Source organism: Globicephala melas, chromosome 16 (genome assembly GCF_963455315.2).
Source record: "Globicephala melas chromosome 16, mGloMel1.2, whole genome shotgun sequence".
Taxonomy (NCBI): Eukaryota; Metazoa; Chordata; class Mammalia; order Artiodactyla; family Delphinidae; genus Globicephala; species Globicephala melas.
In genome coordinates this window covers 72,091,230-72,115,042 of record NC_083329.1, presented here as the reverse complement: position 1 = coordinate 72,115,042, position 23,813 = coordinate 72,091,230, and the positions used below count along the sequence as shown (strand labels likewise).

Genomic DNA, 23,813 nt, shown 5'->3' with positions numbered 1-23,813 from the left:
TATCCAAATATTCCTACTCCTGGAAAAAAAATCAACTCAGATCAAGTGTCCAACTGGTCTTGGGCATGAGATTCTCTTCCTACATGTTATTCCAATAAAAGAATTTAAAGACCAACCCATTAATGATGTTCTTTGTAAATTATCAAAACCAGGCATCTTCTAGTACAAACTTTTTCAAACTATAAATTGTGACCTATTAGGAGGTCCTGAAATTAGAGAGCAGCTACCGGCATTTTGTTGTTACTATTGGTAGAGAAACAGAATAGAAAATATCAGTACAGTGAGGGTTAAGTGTTATTTCACGAAACTTGTTTAAATAAACCATATCTATACATTTGTGCTGGACTGCGACATAAAATGTGTTTATTGTTGTTCACAGTAAAAAATGTGAAGACACCTCTATTAACTGACTTCCTTTGAGGTTCTCATCAACTAGATTCTAAGTTCCCAGAGTTCTTAATTTGTTGTTGCCCAGACAATACATGGATAATTTGTCCTTGCCCTCATTTCTTTGTGAAATGCTCAGGGTCGTAACTCTTCTATTTGGACTTTTGCTTCCTCTATCAACCACAAACAAGAAAAAGTTAGATGGTACTTTATAGTTCACCTTCTCTTTCATATGATCTCAATTAAGCCTGACAATGGTGTGAATTACCTTCACACAGGGGCTGAGGAATTTCCCAGGATTCCGAGGCGTAAAGCAGTGATGCCTGTGTCACTTCCGCTCCACCACACTAAGCCCACTGAACAGTCTCTTCAGTCTACGTTCCCAGGGGTTCACAAGAGAGAGAAAGACTTGTTTCTTAGGATAATGGTGGAGTAAGAAGTACCCATGAGAGGTTCTCTTTTTTGTCTTGAGGTAAATAAGAAGAGAGATCTCAGTCTGGTGAGTAGATAAACTGTAGTTGTACCCGGAAGGGGACTTCTATTCCCTGCAGTACCATGTCCCTTGAAGGCACAGTTGCAGGGGTATAGCCTGCAATCCTGTGGGATTTCTCAAAGTGTGTCTGATTAAAATACAGGTTCCACTATATGCAATATCCTGGGATAAACCATAATGGAAAAGAATATAAAAAAGAATGTGTATATGTGTGTGTGTGTGTGTGTGTGTGTGTGTGTATATATATATAACTGAATCACTTTGCTGTACAGCAGAAATTAACACAACACTGTAAATCAACTATACTTCAATTTTTAAAAATAAATTAATTTAAAAAATGGAAAAAAAAATAGCAAGTTCCAGCCTCATCCCCACCCGCAGCCCCACTAGATCAACTCTCTGGGGGTGGAGCCCAGGAATGCGAGTTTTTCTGCCCTCTCCCCACATAACTAGTATGCTTCTGAACAGTTCAACACTGACCTAAAGGTTTAAAAACCCAGACCAGCAAGTGGTCTGACTCCAACATAATCACCCACTTCTAGGTTCCCACTTGGGAATAAAGCCTGGGAAGCTGGATTTTTCACAAGCCCCCATTCCCTTCCCCAGTTGATACTGATAATCAGTTGGTTTTGAGAATTACTGCTTTGCATGATAACTAATTTGTTGCAGAATTCATTGCTGGGCAGGCTTCATTTCAAATAACAGGTTAGCCAGGGCAACAGAGGAAATGACCATGGAAAAATAACAGATGAAAGGGCGCTGCAGATACAGAAGAGAAGGCCAAGGCCAAGGCCAAGGCCATTCTGATCTCAGAAGAATCTGGGTAGCAAAAGAAATTGAACTGGTCCAGAGCTGCACAGACAGGGCCAGGCATGGGAGAAACTGAGAAAAGCATAAAATACATCCCTGAGTCCCTCCCAATTCCCCTTCACCTTGACTCTTATAAGACCCCCAGCTGGCAAAGCAGAACCCTCTTAGGTTAGACTAGCTGCTAACATAATTTATATTAAAGTATTAATGACAATTTGAATCCACCTCCCAGGGGCACAGACTTTTTAATTTCCATTTTAATAAGGGTCGCCACCAGAGTTCTTCATCCAAAAACAAAATCATCTCTAGGTAGAATTTCAGGCACTAAAAAAGATAAGTACATGTGGGTAGGAGGAAGTAGGAGTGAGGTGGGGATAGGAGAAAGGGGACGTTTTCTCGTATCTAAAACACGTAAGAGAGGCAAGCTCCTCCTCTGTGCATGCCGAGACCAGACGTGAACATTTACTGATTACATGCTACTTCTTTGTCTCAGTGTAGTGCATCCTGGTCCTGCTGACTTTAGGGTCATGCCCAGAGAACCACGGAAAACGGTTCATATTACTGAGGGGAGGAGAAGATACTATAATATAGGATGACTAGCTTTAAATGACCCTCGTCTGTACTGTTACACCTATGAAGATTTAGTATGCTTCAAATGTTCTCCTCAGGTTTTTAGATTAGCCAGATGGCATTCCCATTGTCACTCAGTGCCTTTTAAAATAAATCACTGTCACTTCTGTGAAAACAACAACAGGACCTTATGCAATCAGAACTCCTTGGGGAGTGTCCAAAGACAAGGTACCAGACTTTCCCCAGCATTTAACTATAAAGCCAATTTTTAAAAAACTGTCCATGTGAAATCTAGAATTAAGTGACTCCATTTTGAAGCTGCGATGCCTATGGCTGACTCTGGGGATTCAGCCACACAGGGGTCCTGAGACTCAGGCCCAGAAAGCATCTGGTGCTGTAAGCACAGCACAAGGAGGAAAGCAATACCTGTGCACCTGAACCAGGGAGTCACAGCCTCATCTTTGGCCTGCATGCTTTGGCCTGCATCTCTCCCCACTCTTAGGCTTTTAGAAAAGCAAAGCTGCAGCACCATTACCAAGCAGTCTCATTAAGGGGACACAGCAGGTCCCAATGAGTATTCTACATTGGATCTTCTAAAATCAACCCTGGGCCTTTTTTTAAAAAAAAAGTAACTAAACTTAAGTGAGGCCAAAGCTCAACACTGAGAGAGCAGCATATCCAAACAGAGAAACAAAGGAATGTGAAAAACAAGAGGGCCCGGGAAGCCCTGCAGCCCTCCATCACCCAGTCATTGTGACAGTGACTTGAAACTCACATGATTTATTTGCCTTTTAGGGAACTTTAGAAAATAACTCCCAAGTTACCGGGACTTCTGTATCAAACTTTTTTTGATGCAGCGTTTTTAAATGTAGTTGAGTATACAACCTTATACCCCCTTTTTCCTGAAAAAATGTTTAGAGTGACTTCTATCATAAGGTCCTGGAAGTAAACATAATGAGTTAGCCTAGAGAAAGACTACTAAATAAAGTATAGACATTTCATACATATATGGATATATGTAAATTATATATCAGTGACATATAGTATTAACATAATATACTACCTGTTAATTTTTAACATATACATATAACATAGTATTAGAAAAACATATTAAGGAAGGGATGACAAGAATTAAAACCACAAACTATAAATATCTAATAAAAAAATACCATGCATGCTGGCCTTGAGTAAAATATTCACTCCTTCATTCCATGTTTGAACGGTGTTAGTCGTCCCAATCGAAAGCTTTAACCATGAGACTAGATAACGCATTCCTCCTATAGCCAGATCTCTGAGGGCAGAAGACAAAATTGACAAAGGGCATGCAAGAAAAGTTTACTCTACTGTGTCTTAAAAGTCTGTACACAGCAGAGGGTGAGACTAAGTTTAGCCTATTTATCACATGCTGGAATCCAACTCATTTCACATCCATCTCCTATTTGCCGTAAATGTACACAGCATGCTCCATGAAAACAGACACCAACGTTGGCAAAATACAACAAAGCTTTCCTACTGACATGTCAGAGAGATTTATTTTTTAAAAAAATCTGAACTCCAAGAACACGTATTTTGGAGCACTGAGCTCCCGCAGGCCATCAGTTTGTTTTAATCACTCTCCCGTAGTTGCTAAAAGACTGATTTCAACCTGTAAAGATTTCTGGGCCCCATCAGTCCCCACATCTCGCGGTCTTCACAACCCCAGATTACAGGAGACAATGCATCTAGTACCCAGAGCGGCTGGAAACGGTAGAGGATACCTTCCCGATAGTTGCTTCCTGAGAAAGGCATGCAAATCTTATTTTAGTGACAAAAAGCACTTACTCTGTTACAGCGGTGCTGCTGAAGGAATTATCCTGAAGGCTGAAACAGAAACAAGAAAACATCAGCCAAGTCCGGCCGGGGAGCCGTCTCCCTGATTGCTCTCCGGGAGTTAGAGCACATACACAAACATGGCATTGCAAGGCAAGTCTCAGGGCTCCCCGGCACACTCGCTCTACCTTGGGCTGCTGTCTGCACATGCTCGTAACGACACCCCCAGCAGGGGCCCGGCCGCACGGGCGAACCACAAAGCCCGGCAGCCCGCGAGGCTGCGGGGACAGAGCTGGGCGGGGCGCGGCGGCGGGGCCGGGACGCCGGGACCCCGGGACCCCGGGACCCCCTCGAGGAGCACCTGGAGCGTGACCGCACGACCCCAATCTCGCCAGCCGGGCGCCGAGTTTAATCCGGGCCTCCCGGTGCCCGCCACCCCCGGGAAAGGCTGACTGTTTCTGCCTAGGTGCTGAAATCCGCGGGCGACTTGCTTTCTTCCAGACGTCTTCTACCAGTTTTACAGAGCTACCTCCCTCTAGGGATGGAGGCTCGCAGAGATTCAGAAACCGTTCAGAAAAAGCTGGAAGGGAACGAGAAGGGGGAGGGAAACATAGCTGCTGTTTTGGGGGTGTGGATGTGTGGGTGTGTGTTTATTGCCCAGGAAAAAGAAAAGCCTCTGAAAGAGGGCTAGCTGCATCACACCAGATCTGTCTGCACTCTGTTATTTCAGTCCCGAAGAGGAAGCGCCCAGCCCCGGACTGCAGAGCTGTGAATGAGCCCACGCAGGGCGGGTGAAGAATTTGTTCCAGGCATTAGCTGGTGACTGGGTGGGGGGACCGTGAGCGAGATGGGGTTTCCTCTGCAAGAGCAGCCCGCCCGAGCTCCACTCCCAACCACCTTTACAAAAGATGAGAGAGCAAATGCACCCACGCTACCGCCTTTAAATAAAGGCAGCCTTGCTGGGGGAGGGGAAGGCTGTTAGCCCCTACTTGCTTGGTTACCCTGGAGATGTTTGTCCTGAACTCTTTCCATCGTTAATTTCTCCTGCCCGTTGACCTTGATATGGAGTGACCAGTCACCTGGGAAAGATACTTATTTTGAATTTCGAATTAAGAAGATTCCCCATTCCCTTCCTTTAATTTCTCCACTCCCAGAAGCAGCTGAGATGGTTTTTGGTCAAAATTATATCAGACGGTGAGTTAAACGATAGCAAAAAATTTCAAAATTTCATTTTCAGGTTATCAGAAAAATTACTCAAAACTTGGTACTAAGGGGAAAGAGCGAGACCTTTCAGTGTCACGAGACATTTTTCACAGCTCCACCCAAGGACTGCTTAATTCTCTAAAAAAAAAAATGGACTTGTGTTTGACATGCTATTCACTCTTAAGTTCGATTCCTGACATGGTGGAGTTACGTGTTAACATGGTACATTTTGTCCAATCTGTCCAGAGGAAAAGATAACCTCAGCATTGATGGTTTTATTGCGTTGTGCAGCTTTAACCAATCTTGCATCTAACCTAACAATCTTATACTAACATTCTTTCTAAATGCCTGCAAATGTTCAGATCCTCAAAACGTTCTTGGAACCAAGAGCATCATCATCTTATAGATCCCCCCATTAATCATCATCTCATAGATCCCCTCTTATGGATCCCCTTATTAAAGTTAACAGATCTCTGATATGCCCCTGTATTTGTATCCGAGTCATATCTTTAACTTTCAAAGTTATACTCTGAAAAATCAAAATAGAGTTTTCAAAGACCAACAGGTTTCCTTAAGGTCCTTTGCAATTTTCCTTTCCTCTCTCTAAATATTTTTAAAAGTAGCTGAATAAAAGCCTAACACACGAATTCCCTAGAAATATCACAGGTTTGCTTCCAGACCACCACAATAAAGCAAATGTTGCAATAAAGCTCGTCACATGAATTTTTCGGTTTCCCAGTATGTATAAAAGTTATGTTTAGGGGCTTCCCTGGTGGCGCAGTGGTTGACAGTCTGCCTGCCGATGCAGGGGACACAGGTTCGTGCCCCGGTCCGGGAAGATCCCACATGCCGCAGAGTGGCTGGGCCCATGAGCCATGGCCACTGAGCCTGCGCGTCCGGAGCCGGTGCTCCGCAATGGGAGAGGCCATAACAGTGACAGACCCGCGTACCACAAAAAAAAAAAAGTTATGTTTACACTATACTGTAGTCTACTAAGTGTGCAATAGCATTATGTCTGAAAAAACAATGTACATATCTTAATTTTAAAATACTTCATTCCTAAAAAATGCTAACCATCACCTGAGCTTTTAGCAGGTTGTAATCTTTTGGCTGGCGGGGGGAGGGTCTTGCCCCGATGTTGATGGCTGCTGACTGGTCAGGGTGGTGGTTGCTGAAGGGTGGGAGGCTGTGGTCATTTCTTAAAATAAGACAAGGAAGTCTGCCACGTCAATTTAAGCTTCCATTCACGAATGAGCATGCAATGCTGTTTGATAGCATTTTCCCCACAACAGAACTTCAAATTGGAGTCCGTCCTCTCAAACCCTGCCACTGTTTTCTCAACCAAGTGTGTGTAGTATTCTAAATCTTTTGCTGCCATTTCAATAATCCTCACAGCATCTTCACCAGGAGTAGATTACATCTCAAGAAACCACTGTCTTTATTAACCATAAGAAGCAACTCTTTCGTTGAAGGTTTATCATGAGATTGCAGCAGTTCAGTCACATCTTCAGGCTCACTTCTAATTCTAGTTCCCTTGCTATTTCCACCATATTTTCAGTTACTGACTCACCACCTGAAGTCTTGAACCCCTCAAAGTCATCCATGAAGGTTGGAATCAACTTCATCCAACCTGCTGTTAATGTTGGTATTTTGACCTCTTCCCATGAATCACCAATGTTCTTAATGGCATCTAGAATGGTGAATCCTTTCCAGAAGGTTTTCAATTTACTTCGCCCAGATCCATCAGAGGAATCACAACCTAGGGCAGCTACAGCCTTACAAGATCTATTTCTTAGACAACAAGGCTTGAAAGTCTAAAGTACTCCTCGATTCATGGGCTGAAGAATGGATGCTGTGTTTTAATTTCCTACAGGAACATCACCTTTGAATTCACAGCTTGGCTGTTTGGCACAAGAGGCCTATAGCTGTCACATGTCCTCCTCACTAAGTTTAATCATTTCTAGCTTTTGATGCTAGTGAGAGATGTGCAATTCTTCCTTTCACTTGAACACTTGGAGGCAATTGTAGAGTTATTAGCTGGACTAATTTCAATGCTGTTGTGTCTCAGGGAATAGGGAGACCCAAGGAAAGGGAGAGAGACAGGGAATGGCCAATTGGTGGAGCAGTCAGAACACACAGAACATTTATCAATTAAGTTCGTCATCTTCTATGGGCGCAATTCGTGGTGCCCCAAAACAATTACAATAGTAACATCAGAGAGCACTAATCACGGATCACCATAACAAATATAATAATAATGAAAAAGTTTGATATATTGTGAGAACTATCAAAATGTGACAGAGTCACAAGATGAACAAACACTGTTGGAAAAATGGTGCCAAAAGACTTACTTGACACAGGGTTGCCACAAACCTTCAATTTGTTAAAAAAAAACGCAGTGTCTGGGCTTCCCTGGTGGCACAGTGGTTGAGAGTCCGCCTGCTGATGCAGGGGACACGGGTTCGTGCCCCGCTCCGGGAAGATCCCACATACCGTGGAGCGGCTGGGCCCGTGAGCCATGGCCGCTGAGCCTGCGCGTCCGGAGCCTGTGCTCCGCAACGGGAGAGGCCACAACAGTAAGAGACCCGCGTACCGCAAAAATACAAAACAAAACAAAACAAAAAAACGCAGTGTCTGCAAAGAGTAATAAAGGGAAGCACAATAAAATGAGGTATGTCTATATGGTCTCAGATTTGAACTCTATGGACTGAAATAACTTTAGAAGTATTCAGCCCTTGAATGATTTAATACATAGTGTGAATACATTCCTAAGCCACCTACTGCCTCATATGAGTTATGTTCAGGAGTGTCAGACGTGGCCTCTTCTATGTACACTATGTATGTGTACACATTATTTAAAAATCACAAAACAAGGTTTATTCTTTCTGTTTTATTGAGACCAAAAAAGGTAAGTTTATATTCAGCATTCTTGGCTCTAAAAATTCAAAGGTTGCCAGTTTTCAGAAACCTCTTTTACTCATTGTCTATGGTGCTGATTCCAAATGTTCTAATGCAGAGAAAGATCATACTTTTCTCATTTAAGTATTCCTAGTGATCTATTTGGAATGGAAAAATATAATGCTCTCAACTTTGAAACAGGACTTGGACAAGTGTATGAAGTAATGTGGGCCCTTCAAAAATAACATGAAATAACAACTGTATAAAATAAGTGCAGGTATTCAATAATGTCCACGGATAAGAAATAAGGATTTTCAGCAGCTCCATGAATATTATGGACTAAAATTAGCTTTTAGGTAGTATTCTCATTCAATGAAACCATTTTTTGATATAGTTGATTATGGTTAAAACAAATACAAAAATGTCCCAGAAAAAAAAAATACTTGTTTTTCGCAGCATGCAAAAAACAACCATTTTAATTCTTATTTTTAACCAATTCTTCTAACATTATTTGTTTTCATTTTAAATCAGGTTTAAAGTTTATCTTTATAGTGTCTGGGGCTTTGTTTTGTTCTGATATTTTGTATTATTCAACTTGGAATAGGAAAATACTGGTGAATAATCATACAACATCCGGTTATTTTGGAAACACTAATTGACTAAATAGTAGTTCAAGATGAGTTTAAAAAGAGAAGCAGAAAACCTACAGTCCTGGAGTTCTAGAAGTAAGTTGTAGATCAGTGTTTCCCAAAGTGTCCTCAGTGGAATTCTAGTCTCCCACATGGTCTAAGAAAAGAAAAGAAAAAAAGAGAGTTACATGATCAGAAATAAGTTTTTGAAAGGGTGTATATTATAACTTCACAATGCATATTAGGCAGTATTTTGTTTTTCAACCAACATTTCTCAAACTCAATGAAGACCAGTTTTTTGTTCAATGTTATCTATTAACAGCATGTTGAACTGGGAATTTTGAGGAAAAAGTTCCAGAGTGTATCAGGGGGAAAAAAATGCAAAACAGATTAACTGGTATAATTATTAATTGAACAAATGATGCCACATGGTTGTCACTATTCCATAGCTATGAACAAGCCAGACACTGTCCCTGTCATCATGTTTTTAGAGTAATTATGAATGTATGTATACACATATAATATATAGTATATATTTTATGCACAACCCTATTTTATACAATATAAGTAGAATAAGGGGGGAATAAAGATGCTAGATTTAATATGGTTAATTCACTTAAATGTTAAAAGTTTCAATGTTTTACTTTTTCTATCAGTACTCTTAAAATCAACATCTGAATTTCAGGCTTAATAGTCTTTATTATAATTGAAGATAAATTAATTCTAATGTATGGACTTGGCTATACGCAAAATATAAAGCAATAATATAGTGGTCAAGAAAGAAATGTCTAGAGTTGCCAGGGTTCAAGACCCACCAGTTACTAGTAGTTTGAACTTGGACAACCACTCCACGCCTCAGTTTTCTCAACTGTAAAATTGGAGGTAATAATGACCTATCTCATGGATTTTAACGGAGACTAAATGACGTAACTGAAAATGACAGAAAAAAGTCCATAAATGTTGTCATCAATTTTTATTATTATTACAATAAATAAGAATATATAAACAAAGTTTGGAACAGGATGAACAAACTGCTGTGCTTGGGTAGTAGGTTTAAAAGATGATATTTTCTTTCTATTTCTCATAATGGCACAGTGTTTATATAGGGTTTTTTTTTTTTTTAAGAACAATAAAAATGAAAACTTTACTAAATGCAGATGGGCTGCTCTTAAAAATGAAATGAGCTCCCTCCAGACTGGCTCTGTGCTCACTTTACATTTCTTTGATGTAAATACCCACACATCCCTGGAAGAACATTCCATTCTGAGAAATCCCCTTCTGCAGGCTCCTGCGGCAAGCAGCCAGCACCCTAACAATGCCAGGAAGTCAGCAGAGGCCTGCCCCGCTGGTAGGCACACAGCGCCTCGGAGCTTCCTGCCCGCAGCCTTGGGAGTGAGCAGGCTTCCCCGAGCAAAGAGAGAGCTCTTGCCTGAAAAGATAATGTTCCGTTAAGGAAACTCTCCCTAATTCTCTGTCCTCTTGTCCTTTCCCTCTCCAGCCCCAGTACCTGATGTGGCAACCAAAGAGGCCTCATCATCTGAGTGATCGACCGCTCGGAGCTCCCGAAGATTCAAAGATGTCCAGCGAGGCGAAGCTGAGATACCAAAAATATAAACCAGTGGAGTACTGGTTATGATATTGGTTTCCATTCAAACATCCCCCACCCTCCAACGAATGCTAGTGTACAGCAAGTCCACCTCTGTGTGACAATCTCTCTTTGATTCATCTGACAACAAAATGCAGATATGTAAACGGATTGCTAATCAAAGTTTTTATTTGTGTAAAAGATTCAGGATTCCATGAAGTCAGTGGAAGTGATGGTGGAGACTGGTCTGAATCACATTCAAGACCAGTGATAAACGAGGTTTTGGCAATAACAAGAATAAAAAATTGACAAGGATGGTGACATGTCAATACCGAAGGGAATGAGTTAAATATCAAAGGATTAAGAGTGGTTCTTGGAAAAATGTATGAAGCCCTTAATTAATTTTGTAAATGTTACCTTTTAATAATTATGTAGTACATGTCAAATGTCAAGTGAAGGTGATCATTCTGAGCTATTAAAATTTTTGCAGAAAAATTATATATAAATCCCCTCCAATGGGCATAATTTATTTTTCATTGTTTCTAAGAATTAGCTATGACAATTATATCCATAATGGAAGGTAAGAACATTTTTATAACATATTTGCTATGTACCATGACCTACCAGGCCCTATGCACCCTGGGCCTGAGACAACTCTGAACTTCCCTCCAATCATATTGGCCTCCCTGCTCTTATTACAACAGGTGAACTTGATCCTTCCCTAGGCCCTTTGCACTTGCTATTCCCTTTGCTGGGAACACCACCCCCAGATCTGCTCAAATGTGCTTCCTTGAGGAAAATGTCCCTGACCACACTCCCTAAATTAGCAGCTCCCATCACTTTATTCTGTCTTATTTTCTTCATAGGACCTGATGTGTAATAATTGTTCGTCTATTTGTGTTATAATTGCCTCCCCCACTAGAATGGGAGCTCTTTGAAGACAAAGATTTGTGGGTCTTATTCACTACTGTACCCCCAGGGCTGAAAATGGTGTCTACCATGGTAGCTACCCGGTAAACGCTTGTGAAATGAAATGAGTGAATATTCACTTCCGCCGTTTTTTTCCCCAAGATAAAGCTCTATTCACCCCTTATTTTTTCTATTTACTTTGACATGTTAGCTCCTGTTTTAAGTGACTCACCTTAAGTGGGCTTTTTCCAAGACAAGTTACCTTCGGATAATGAGGCTTTCCTGTTTCAGACCTTTCTTCCTTGGCTTTGCAGGAATAACAAACAGATTTCATGCTGTTATGCCAACACAGCTGATGGTGCCAGTTGCCCAAGACATTGTTTGTTCCTGAGGTGTGGTCCCAGTCCAGCCAGAAAGACAACAGGGGATCGATCAATCACCAGTGTTTGCTATGGGACAAGATGGTAGTAGAATTATTGATTTAGAACGCCTTATTAAAACAAAAATTTTCTTGGGAAAAAACACATTTCATTATTAACACCTTAGCTTGAATTAATTTTCAGATGATCAAATACATCCTTCCTATTGATGGGATTCTTAAGAACCTCAGGAGTTAACTGGTCTAATTCTTTTTTAATATCTAAACTTGTACCAGGGCAATCCCCCAACTGCTGCTTGAAACCTTCAGGAACAAGAAATTTACACTCCACAAACTCCTTTATTGGACTCCTCTAATTCTTGAAAATAATTTCTTTCCACTTGATCCCTCCCCCGCCTCTTGTTACTTTCAACCGTGAATGAACACCCCTAAAAATGAATCTACTCCATCTTCTGGTCTCCTGGCCAAATCTTCCCCATTCCTTCAGTACATTTTCACATGGTGTGATTTAGAATCCCTTCAGTGTCTTTCTGGGTTGTATAGAACTGGATAAACTGTGAAAATATCCTCTTAAAGTGCACCTACTACCCTGAACATGTTATTACTCCAGGCATGGTTTGTTCAGTGAAGACTGAAATGGGATTCGCATCTCCTCCTCTCAACATTATACTCTTTGCATGTGGCCCAAGATAACTATGCGTGGTTCTGGTGGTTATATCACCCCATGGACCCAGATGGTTGGAGTCAACTGCTACTCCAGAGCCACACCTGTGCCTTCCAAAGGAGAGTAACTGGTATGTGGAACCCAAGTCCCAGCTCTGCATACATTCCTATGAAATTCTATGTTGTTTCGTCTGACATTGCATACAATCAAATCCAACCTTTCACATCTTTTTAGAATATATACTTTTAGCAAAAGTTATGTTGGCTCTCTCTTCCAGTGTCATGGAATCAGTATGCTGTAGGTACACCCCTCCCCAAAACTGCAGCATACAATAAATATACTTTTAGTCAATTTGTAATTTTTTCATTTATATAAATCAGGAGAAATGTATTAAATAATTATTTAATATAGTAAAACTTAGAATATTTGAAGTTATGTTACTTTATGGGCAGAGTAGGGTAGGTGGGCAGAGAAGCAATGAGAAAAAGGGCTTGGGCCCAATATTTGGGGTGCTACTAGGGTGAGAGACACCAGGGTAGGGGCCCCACAGTTACCAGGTAGCAGCCTGAAGTCGTAAACTGATTCAAGGTAGGAGGGGCAGTTCCACCCTCTTCAGCACCCTCGTCCTCCCAGCAGAGTGGTATAGCTGTTAGCTGTAAAGCAATTATACTCCGATAAAGATGTTTAAAAAAATTAAAAATTTTTAAAAAGTAAATAAAATTAAAGAAAAATTTTTTTAAAGTGGTATAGCTGAAGCTCTAGTCAGACACAGATAGCAATTTAATGAGTCATCCCGTTGAAGAACGACAGCCCCACACTTCCATGGGTACCCATAAGCAGAACACATCTCGGCTACCTGGGGCCCACTCAGTGAAACCTCCTTTGTTCTAGGAAGGGGAAAGTGTATTTTTCTCCCTGTAATTCCTCCTACACGTTCCAAGAGAAATTTCTGAGTTTTTCCTTCTCCTCCCACGGTTCCATTTAACTACTCTGCTTTTCAGTCTCAATAGCATCCTCTTTGTACATGTTCTCTGAGCTTTGGTCCATATAAATCTGCTCACAGGGCTTCCCTGGTGGCACAGTGGTTGAGAGTCCGCCTGTGGATGCAGGGGACACGGGTTCGTGCCCCGGTCCGGGAAGATCCCACATGCTGCGGAGCGGCTGGGCCCGTGAGCCATGGCCGCTGAGCCTGCGCGTCCGGAGCCTGTGCTCCACAACGGGAGAGGCCACAGCAGTGAGAGGCCTGCGTACCACAAAAAAAAAAAAAAAAATCTGCTCACATTTCCACTGGTAATCTCCTTATATAAATGCCAATGCTTACAACACAATATTCTGTATCTCTTTAAAATTCTCAACCTAGGTTGTTCTGATTATCTATTGTTTTAATGGCTTTTAAAAAAATTTATTTTTGTTCATGATTTTGAGGGTCAGAAATTCCAAAAGAGTTCAGCTGGGCAGTTCTGATCCATGTGGTGTCAGCTGGGGCAGGTGGGATGGGAGGACCACGTTCCAAGCTGGCTCCTTCACTCCAACAGCCAACAGATCTATGTTCCTGGCCTCTGTCTCCACATGGCATCTCTTCGTTAAGGGCCTCTCCATGTGGCTTGAACTTCCCACAGCACTGTAGTCTCAGGGTCATCTCTTTTTACGTGGTGGCTGACCTCCAAGAGACCAAGGTAGAAGGTGCCAGTCCACTGAAAGGCTTCCCCTGGACTGGTATAACATCACTTCTGCCATACTCTACCACTCAAAGCAGATATGAGTCAGCTCACTTTTAAGGGCAGGATAATAGACGCACCTCCTAATGAGAGGAGCATCAAAGAATTTGTATCCATTTTTAATCTGCCACAGACATTTACATTGATTGTTGGTTTCCTCATCCTTAGACTCATGACAGTACATAGTTATACTTCTCATTTCAATGGACCATTAATCTATAATTTGGGGGGATATATCATATATATATGATATGGGGTACGATATAATTATTAATTAAGAACAGAGACAAGATTTCTGATATTCCCAAGAAACAAAATGTCTGGCTACTTAATGTAGCTAATTCAAGCAACAGTCCTCACCAGTGTTGTTTCAACACCCTGGCATGTTGCAACTTGCAAGTCATTTGTCAAATATTGACAGTTGTGAATAATTGAATTTCTAAATAATAAATTAGAGCCGATCCACGCTTTTTTCTCTAACGGCATCACTCTGTCTCCCACGCATTCCCAGCTGCATTCTTTGGTGGAGATTAAGGGGTGGAGTTGTTGCAGCTCTTCCACTGGGAACTGCTCATAACCCTGGCACACGATGGGAAAATTCCATACCCCAGCCATCACGCATCCTGCATGGCTTATAGGGAAAAAAAAAAGATTAAGAACTCCCAGCTTAGAGCATGTTGCTAATGAAGCCAGTATTAGCTAGCTAGATAAAAGCTGGGTCAAATCCAAACATGAAGCAATTCTGAATTTTCTTTTGCTCGGTAGCAACAAAGAAAACCCTTCTAGTCATATCCTCCCTTGTCTCTTAGGCCTTTTCTCTCCTTCTCCCAGCCCTTTCCCCAGTGGGCTCACAAATGTAGGCTAGTGAAACTTAATAAAATGTACCAGCTACCAATCATACTGGAAAAAAAATAACTCAGAAGTCATACATTGCTAAGATTAGGCAGGAAAACTCTTTGCTAATACTAAAAAGAGCAGATATTTATAGTTCCAAAAGCATAATGTCTCACTCTACAACTATTTGTAATTACTAAGGACATACTGTTATAAAATAAAATTTGCCCTTATCACCTCCTTGAGACAAGGGTTTAGCTCCACCTTCCATGGACCTTGTGAGCTGCCTGTCATTTGCAAGTGGTTTACATACATCCAGAGAGAATGCATTCCCTTGGGCCCTGGAGCAGTCAGGGCTGCTCTGTATCTATATTTGGTATCAATACCTCAGTGCAGGATTCAACTCAGCTCACTGCTGGGCGTGTTGTCACTGGACTGGACTTTGCACAGAAACCACCTACCTTCTTAATGTTCCTCAAGAAATCATTAAAAATTCATGTGTGATACTGTGCCTCTCAGCTACAACAGTAAATATCAAATCCTGGAACAAGAGGACATGAATTACTACCACAAAACTGACCAGAAATGGTCAATCCAGTGAGCAAAAATAGAATATCTAGAATCAACTTACAAAGAAATATAAATGTTAAAAGGCTTATCACTGGGGCTTCCCTGGTGGCACAGTGGTTGAGAGTCTGCCTGCCGATGCAGGGGACACAGGTTCGTGCCCTGGTCCGGGAAGATCCCACGTGCCACGGAGCGGCTGGGCCCGTGAGCCATGGCCGCTGAGCCTGCGCGTCCGGAGCCTGTGCTCCGCAGTGGGAGAGGCCACAACAGTGAGAGGCCCGCGTACTGCAAAAAAAAAAAAAAAAAAAAAAAAGGCTTATCACCCATTAGAGATACTGTTCATTTAATAACTAAAATGCTGAAAGCTGAAAAGCCTAGAAAGCAGCATAATGCAAAAAAATGTACAGGTGGAGAGTTCTGGGGCTTGAAAGTTGCCTCTGTTCTACCATGAATACGCTCAGCCATGGGTGGTGAGTGGCTAAACTTTCCTAGACCTCAGTATCCTCAGTTATGAAGCAGCTAGATTTGACAATCTTTAGTGACTTGGCCAGCTTTAAATTTTGTCATTCTTGGGAAATGTGAAAAAGTTGCATGGCCTGCTTTTGGAAGGGAGGGAAGAAAACAAAGAAAAAAAGAGATGGAGAGGAAGGAGGGAAAGAGGGAGGGGGCGACGGAGGGAGGGAGAGGGAGGGAGGGAGGGGGAAAGGGGAAATGTGAGAGCAAGAGAGGGAAGGGATATAGAGAAGAAAGAAAGAAGAGGAAAAAAAACTGCATAGATATAGGGAAAAAAACTTTGAAGTTAAAACTCTATCTAGGCAATGACCACATCAACACAATAAATCACTTAATGAAAGTGGTAAGGGACTGGCCAGGGGATAAGAATCTGAACTAATGGTACTACAATACTACTGAACATTGTTTGGCTTACTACTTGGTATGTTGACTTGTGGGTGCTACTTAACTTCTAGGAAGCCCCAATGATCCACTCAGAAAATTGGGCTCTATTTTTGGAAACAGAATGGGACTGTTTCAATACTGTTTTCCTCCAACTGCTGCTACATTATGGGTAAACTGGCTTCTGTGGGTGGGCCTGGCTGCCTACAACTCCACCATTCCTGGAGCTGTTTCTTTTTTCTTTTCTTTTTGGCCTTTTGCCTTCTTTTTTTTTTTAATTTTTATTAGAGTAGAGTTGATTTACAATGTTGTGTTAGTTTCTGCTGTACAGCAAAGTGAATCAGTTATACATATACCTATATCCACTCTTTTTAGATTCTTTTCCTATATAGGTCATTACAGAGTATTGAGTAGAGTTCCCTGTGCTATACAGCAGGTCCTTATTAGTTATCTATTTTATATACAGTAGTGTGTACATGTCAATCCCAGTCTCCCAGTTTATCCCTCCCCCCATGTCCCCCATGATAATCATAAGTTTGTTTTCTACATCTGTGACTCTATTTCTGTTTTGTAAATAAGTTCATTTGTACCATTCCTTTAGATTCCACATACAGGCACTATCATATCTTTGTCTTTCTCTGTCTTACTTACTTCACTCAGTATGACAATCTCTAGGTCCATCCATATTGCTGCAAATGGCCCTATTTCATCCTTTTTGATGGCTGAGTAATATTCCATTGTACGTATGTGCCCCATCTTCTTTATCCATTCCTCCGTCGATGGGCATGTAGGTTGCTTCCTGGAGTCGTGTCTACGGGAGGAAGCTGAAGGGAGTAAGAGGACAGCTCCCTCTCCCAGCACCCCATCCCCATGGTAATTACCAAAGGTCTGGGAGTAGATGTGGAAGAAGGGAACTGCTTGGAGGCTGCTGAGGTCATAAAGAAGGCTCAGGAGAAAACTGAGGATTATGAGAGTTATGAAAGGAAGTGAGGAAAGACATGGCAAAGCACATGCAGATATTAAGAGTCAGTGGGGGTATCTGGATTTCCAGTCAGGCCCTGGGATTCTCCCAACTGCCTGGCTCCTATGCTGTTTCACATGCTAACAATCCCCTTACTGATGTATCTACCTTCTTCCTACTATAGTAAGAAATAACTGCAAAACAGAAACAGACTCGCAGACATAGAGAACAAACCTGTGGCTGCCAAGGGGGACGGGGGCGGGGGAGGGAAGGGTTGGGAGTTTGGGATGAGCAGAGGCAAACTATTATATATAGGATGCATAGACAGCAAGGTCCTACTGTATAGCACAGGGAACTAGATTCAGTATCCTGGGATAAACCATAATGGAAAAGAACATGAAAAAGAATATATATATGTATAACTGAGTCACTTTGCTGTACACAAGAAGTTAACACAACATTGTAAATCAACTATACTTCAATAAAATTTAAAAAGAAAAAGAAATAACACCGTGGAAGAGGGTTTACCTCACACTCTCCAAGGTCTGGAGTGAGTACCACCACAGACAGACAGCACGCTCATGAGAACAGGAGGCTGGCCGGGGGGCTGCCTTGTACCACTCAGAAGTGAGCAGGGATGCTTGGCTGCGCTGTACATTGTCAAGAATGGGGTTGGGAGTTTCATGTTCTCACTCCTCAAATTGAGGGAGACCCTGTGATGGGGCCACAGGGGGCTGCCACCAGGGCTCTATTTTCTGCCTTACGTATCACATTGTCTTGAGCTCTCATTACTCACTCATCAGTTCCTTTTCTTGGCCTGCAGACCAGCTAGGTTTTAACACAAGCATTTTAGTTTTTTTTTTAACTTTTCCAACACACATAAAAGTAGAGAGACCAGTATAACAAACACCATATGTGTTTGTTATATATTCAGCTTCACCAGTTATCAGTGTTCAGCCATTCTTCTTTTGCCAAATGCTGGCTCCCCCCCAAATATCATCAAAACGGCCTTTTCATAAGACAAAAGTGAATTTATTCTTACCTGATAAGGGAGAATACCACCGTCCCAGAGTCTTACTACCCTCTATAAGGGAGGACGGCAAAGTTGGGATATTTAGGAGATTGTGGGGTCTGGTTTAAGGTGGATCACCCATTTCGCCTCTTTTCTTTCCTACTCGTAGTTCAAGAGACACAAATTAGTGAGGTGTTGGCAGCTGAGAACCATTTTACAACATGAAACAATTCAAATAACTTAAAGACGTATCAGGTTGAACCATACAAAATTTTCCCTTTTCTGGTAGATTAACCTGCATGGTTCAAATACACACACACACACACACACACACACACACACACACACACACCTGCCATATCTAAAGACATACATGCATGATAGCAACTCCTTAGTTTACTGTGTGGATCTAAAATTGCTGTAAGATAGTGTGAAAATTAAGGAATAAGTATAATAGATTTATATAATGGAATTAAAATATTTTATAATATTGTCTGTGATCATATTTTACCACATGCAATTCTATTACAATGTTTAAACATGATCTGTAAATTCATGGCTTGTACATGTAAAGTTCATGATTATTTCCAAGTTGAAATATTCCTTTAAGCATTTTTTGGACAATTCCACTTGCTACTACTTTAAGAACACAAAGTTTCTCTGAAATAAAGTTAATAGAAAACTATCTAGAACCACAATAACTCACAAAGATGGCATGGCCGAGAATAGACCACAATTATTTGAAAATCTTGTTTTAACAATGTATTTGTTTTGCTGAAATAAAGGCAGAAAATAAATTTTATAGGATAAATATAAAGCAATTAATAAATTCTGTAGGTCTTTATTTTACTGCTCCCACTATCTCATTCAAAGAACCACCAGACATGTGCAAAAATAATTCTAAAAAAAACAAAAAAAATCAGCCATCTTTGGCACGTTGCCAGATTTGATTCTATGAAAGCTTAAAGGATATTCTTGATTTATTGTTACAAAGATATATGTGCCGCAGGTGGAGGGTAGAATGGATTTTATTTGACAGCCTGCTAACTCGCTTTACTGCTTTTAAATACCAGTATTGCTCCAGGACCCTCCGATGTTTGGAGCAGGCCTGTTTCCAGCAATATCTCTAGGCATCAGTCACAGTTAGTCATTGGCACCTATGATGTGCTGAGTAGATTAGAGAGAGAAGTATTTAAAGGTGATTAGACCATAGAAGAGACTCCTACAAAGGTCTTTAACTCAAAAGCTCAGAGAGGCCAGGCAGCCATCCTAAGCCAGTTAAGCAGGTGGGAAGGAGTCACTGCGGGTGGTGGTGACTGCGGTGAAGAGGACAGAGTTCCTGTTCTGTCTAAAGGAGCTACCTACAGCTCACCTGCAGCCCGTCGCTCCATCGTTGCCATGACGGAATGTGGGTCAAAAGTTGCCAGAACCGGGCTTCCCTGGTGGCGCAGTGGTTGAGAGTCCACCTGCCGATGCAGGGGATGCGGGTTCGTGCCCCGGTCCGGGAAGATCCCACATGCCGCGGCGTAGCTGGGCCCGTGAGCCATGGCCGCTGAGCCTGCATGTCTGGAGCCTGTGCTCCGCAACCGGAGAGGCCACAGCAGCGAGAGGCCTGCATACCGGAAAAAAAAAAAAAAAAATGTTGCCAGAACATATGCTTTTTTAAAAACAAGTTATGAATGTGGATCTTTTATATAAAATCTCTCAGTTGCAAATTATTTTTTTAAGCTATGTAGATCAAACAAAATGTTTCTACGGGCTGGATCTAACCAATGAATTTCCCTTCGCCATCTTTACTTTAGATACAAGGTACAAGGACATGAACTAACAGTTGCCTTGTGCTCTTCTGCCATTTCTCGTTTGTGCTCCTCAGGGCTGAGTCTGTTCTCCCCTCCTCCTCTCTCCTTCTCTCCCCTCCCCTCCCCCTCTCCCTTTCTTCCTCCCCCTTCCCTCTCCCTCCGGTTTGGCTTTCTCTGTTTTACTGTCCCCATTGTGAAATATGGCTGCCACACACATTGTCACTTCGGTTCCAATTAGAAATAACTAGCCACAGAGAGAAAAGTCTCTCGGCACCACTGATGTATGAACAGGGAGAGGAGTTTCTACAGAATGTGCTTTGGGCACCAACGGTATCCAGCACAGAGGATGGCAAATTGACTGGTTGGAGAATAAGCTGCCTTAAGAAGGCATATTTGGATTTTAAAAAATAAAAATAAATTTTTGCACCCAAATGACCAAATATCTGCTATTTCTCAAGTTTACTATTTTATATGCAAAGTTACCAAACCTATCAATCTCACATACTCTCAGACTGGAATAACAGAGCCAACTTGCCATATTAATACCAATACTTATTATTATTCATGTATGCATACCACCTACGGTACAATCTCCTTATAAGTGTTACATATACTCAGACCTGATGATCATTATCTAAGAGGATGTATTCTGTCTTACAGCTGGCAGTACATTTAGGGCTAGATTCTGTGCGCTAACACATCGACTTCCACACAAAGGCAACAGGACAGAAAACAACTGGGACAAGAAGAGAAAGGTGCGAAGAAAATTATCACCAAGAACCCAGAAAGAGAATTGGCAAAGTAAATGCCATTGGTCTTATAGTGTAGTCACAAAAGACAGGAGAGGAAAACTGCATCTCACTTAATGTTCCAACAGTTGTCCTTTTCAAATCTAGTTCCATTTTCAGTCTTTCTCATCCCATTCAGTAAATCAGTAGGTTCTGCCATCTAGCTGACATAAATTTATCTTGCTTTACAAGTTTACATACATTTCTTGTGTTTGGCTTTAACTGTAGGTAGACTATGGCCTCTAATCTCTTTATAACACAGCTTTTGTAGGTAAGTACCAAGAATTATATAATCAGAAAATTTTGGACTTATCAAGTCCTTAGACATCTAACCCCACATTTTATAGATAAGGAGGCCAAGGCCCAAAGGCATAAATTGACTTACCTAGGGTCAAAAAGCTAGTAACTGGCAGAGCCTGGGCTTGAATTCAGAACTGCTTAGCTTTAATAGCTTCCTACTGTTTCACACAGAACTTTCCAGTAAGACAGATGACCACTTTTGATGGTTAATTTTATGGGTCAACTTGATGGGGTCACAGGATGCCCAGATATTTGGTCAAACATTATTCTGAGTGTTTCTGGAGGGTGTTTTTTAGATGAGATTAACATTTAAATCACTAGAGTTTAACATTCCATTAGATTAACATTTTAATAGTAAGAGTAAGCAGATTGCCCTCAGTAATGTGGGTGGGTCTCATCCAGTCAGTTGAAAGCCTGAATAGAACAAAAAGACCCTCCCCCAAGGTAAGAGAATTTTCTAGCTGACTGCCTTCAGACTTCATGTGACATTGGCTCTTTCTGTCTGACAATCTAGAACTGAAACATCAGCTCTCTGTAGGTCTCCTGCACCACTGGACAACCTGCAGATTTTGGATTTACCAGCCTCTGTGATTGTATAAGCCAATTCTTTACAATAAATCTCTGTACTTATATGTATGTTGATAGATAGACATATAGATAGATGTAGACGTAGATATAGATATCTCCTATTGGCTCTGTTTCTACGGAGAATCCTGTTTATGAATAAGTCTATTTTCCTAAACAGTAATCATTTTCATGCTTTTTCTTCTATATTTTTACTTTTTCTAAAGTTCTCATGTTACAAAGTTTCAAATTGGACAGTAGGATTTTCTATCACGTTGAACCTTGTATGCCAACTCCAATGGGCTGACTGCCCTCTGCTTTCTAAGGCAATGGCTATCTCCTGGACCACACCACTGCTCCACTAAATTCCCCGAGATGGAAGGTATGAGTTAAATTCTCAGCCCTCCATGGCCCCATGACCCTCATGCAAATTACTCCTGCCTTTTAGGACATGAATGCCATGCAGTGGCTTCCTCTGCTTCCCAGGGGACTGATGACACAATCCAGAAATGTGGAGAGTTAAGTCCCTACATAGTGAAACCTGACCAGTGGGAAATGGGGAACAGCAGAGTGTCAGATGGATAATCTGCCTTCCTTTCCCACTTGTCTGGACCACCTTGAGGTGCATGTCCTCCTCATAGCCCTTCGGGAGGGTCCTTCTTGCTAAGTGAGCATGCTTCCTGAATGACTTGCCAATTCTCTTTGTGACTCACTGGGACATGGTAGCCAGTATGAAAATATATCACGTCACACAGCATCACATCTTTCTTTGGCCCACTTGTCTTCTTCCTCAGCCTTGCTGCCCCAGAGCTATACCTCTAAAAGTTTCAGCACTTCAATTCTCACCTTAGGCTCTGCTTGCTAACGGATCAAGGAAAAGAGACGTTTTCTGAGTTAGGATTGATGATCGCTTACTAACAGATTGGTGTGGAGGTAAAGAACAGTTAAATTTGTCCAATAACTATCTATCTGACAAATCAAAATAGAGGTTAGGTATTTTTATTTATTATAGCCAGATAATATCTTGCTTAAATATTCAGGGAATGAAGGATACTGTGTATATAAAATTCCTGGCTTGCTTGTAATTAAAATCTTTTCACTCCAAAACAAATTGAAAACCTTTGTGGTTTATGAGTCTGGGTTTATGAATATGTTTAGAAAACATACTGTATTTTGACTGATGCATATCTTAAGATATTTCAGTGTTTGAGCAACGTTCTCACCATTAATCATGATGGCTTGCTACCAAACACAAAGATGATACCTGATGCTGGGTGGATGACCACCTTAGGGCTACCTGAGATACCTTCTAGTCAAGTCAACCTGTGATGTGTCTCCTCTTAAAGTGACAAGTTGAGAGTTAGTTTGTTAAGTTCTAACTAACCAAGGTTTTCCTGACTATTATGGGCTGAATATTTGTGCCCCCTGAAGTTCATACGTTGAAGCTCTAACACCCAATGTGATGGTATTTGGAGATGGGGCCTTTGGAAGTAACTAGGTTTGGATGAGGTCATGAGGGTGGGATCCTCATGATGGGATCAGTGCCCTTATAAGAAGAGGCCAGAGGGATTTCCCTGGTGGTGCAGTGGCTAAGAATCTGCCTGCCAAGGCAGGGGACACGGGTTCGATCCCTGTTCTGGGAAGATCCCACATGCCGTGGAGCAACTAAGCCCATGCGCCACAAGTACTGAGCCCGTGTGCCACAACTACTGAAGCCCATGCGCCTAGAGCCTGCACCCCACAACAAGAGAAGCCACCGCAATGAGAAGCCCATGTACCGCAACGAAAAGTAGCCCCTGCTCACTGCAACTAGAGAAAGCCTGTGCACAGCAACAAAGACCCAACACTACCAAAAATAAATAAATAATTAATTAATTAATTATTTAAAAAAGAAGAGACCAGAGAGCTACCCACCATTTAAGTACACAGCAAGAAGACAACGAACCACAAGCCAGAAACAGGGCTCTCAGTAGGAACAGGAATCAGCCAGCACATTGACCTTGGACTTCTCAGCCTCCAGAACTGTGGGAAATAAATGTC

At 41.6% G+C, this 23,813-nt stretch overlaps 1 protein-coding gene across 9 annotated transcripts in view; it reads right to left on the bottom strand.

The window, feature by feature from the left end:
• FAM13C (family with sequence similarity 13 member C) overlaps positions 1-17,305 on the bottom strand; it is a 149,297-nt gene extending 131,992 nt beyond the window's left edge. For 3 of the 9 annotated variants that reach the window (XM_030843961.2, XM_030843962.2, XM_060286348.1), the window contains exon 1: positions 4,082-4,250. In XM_030843961.2, the coding sequence (XP_030699821.1) occupies positions 4,082-4,143 (62 nt within the window). In that variant the 5' untranslated portion in view covers positions 4,144-4,250. The other 6 variants (XM_060286349.2, XM_060286350.1, XM_030843972.2 and 3 more) reach the window with 6 other exon arrangements.
• Between the last annotated feature and the right edge of the window lie 6,508 nt (positions 17,306-23,813).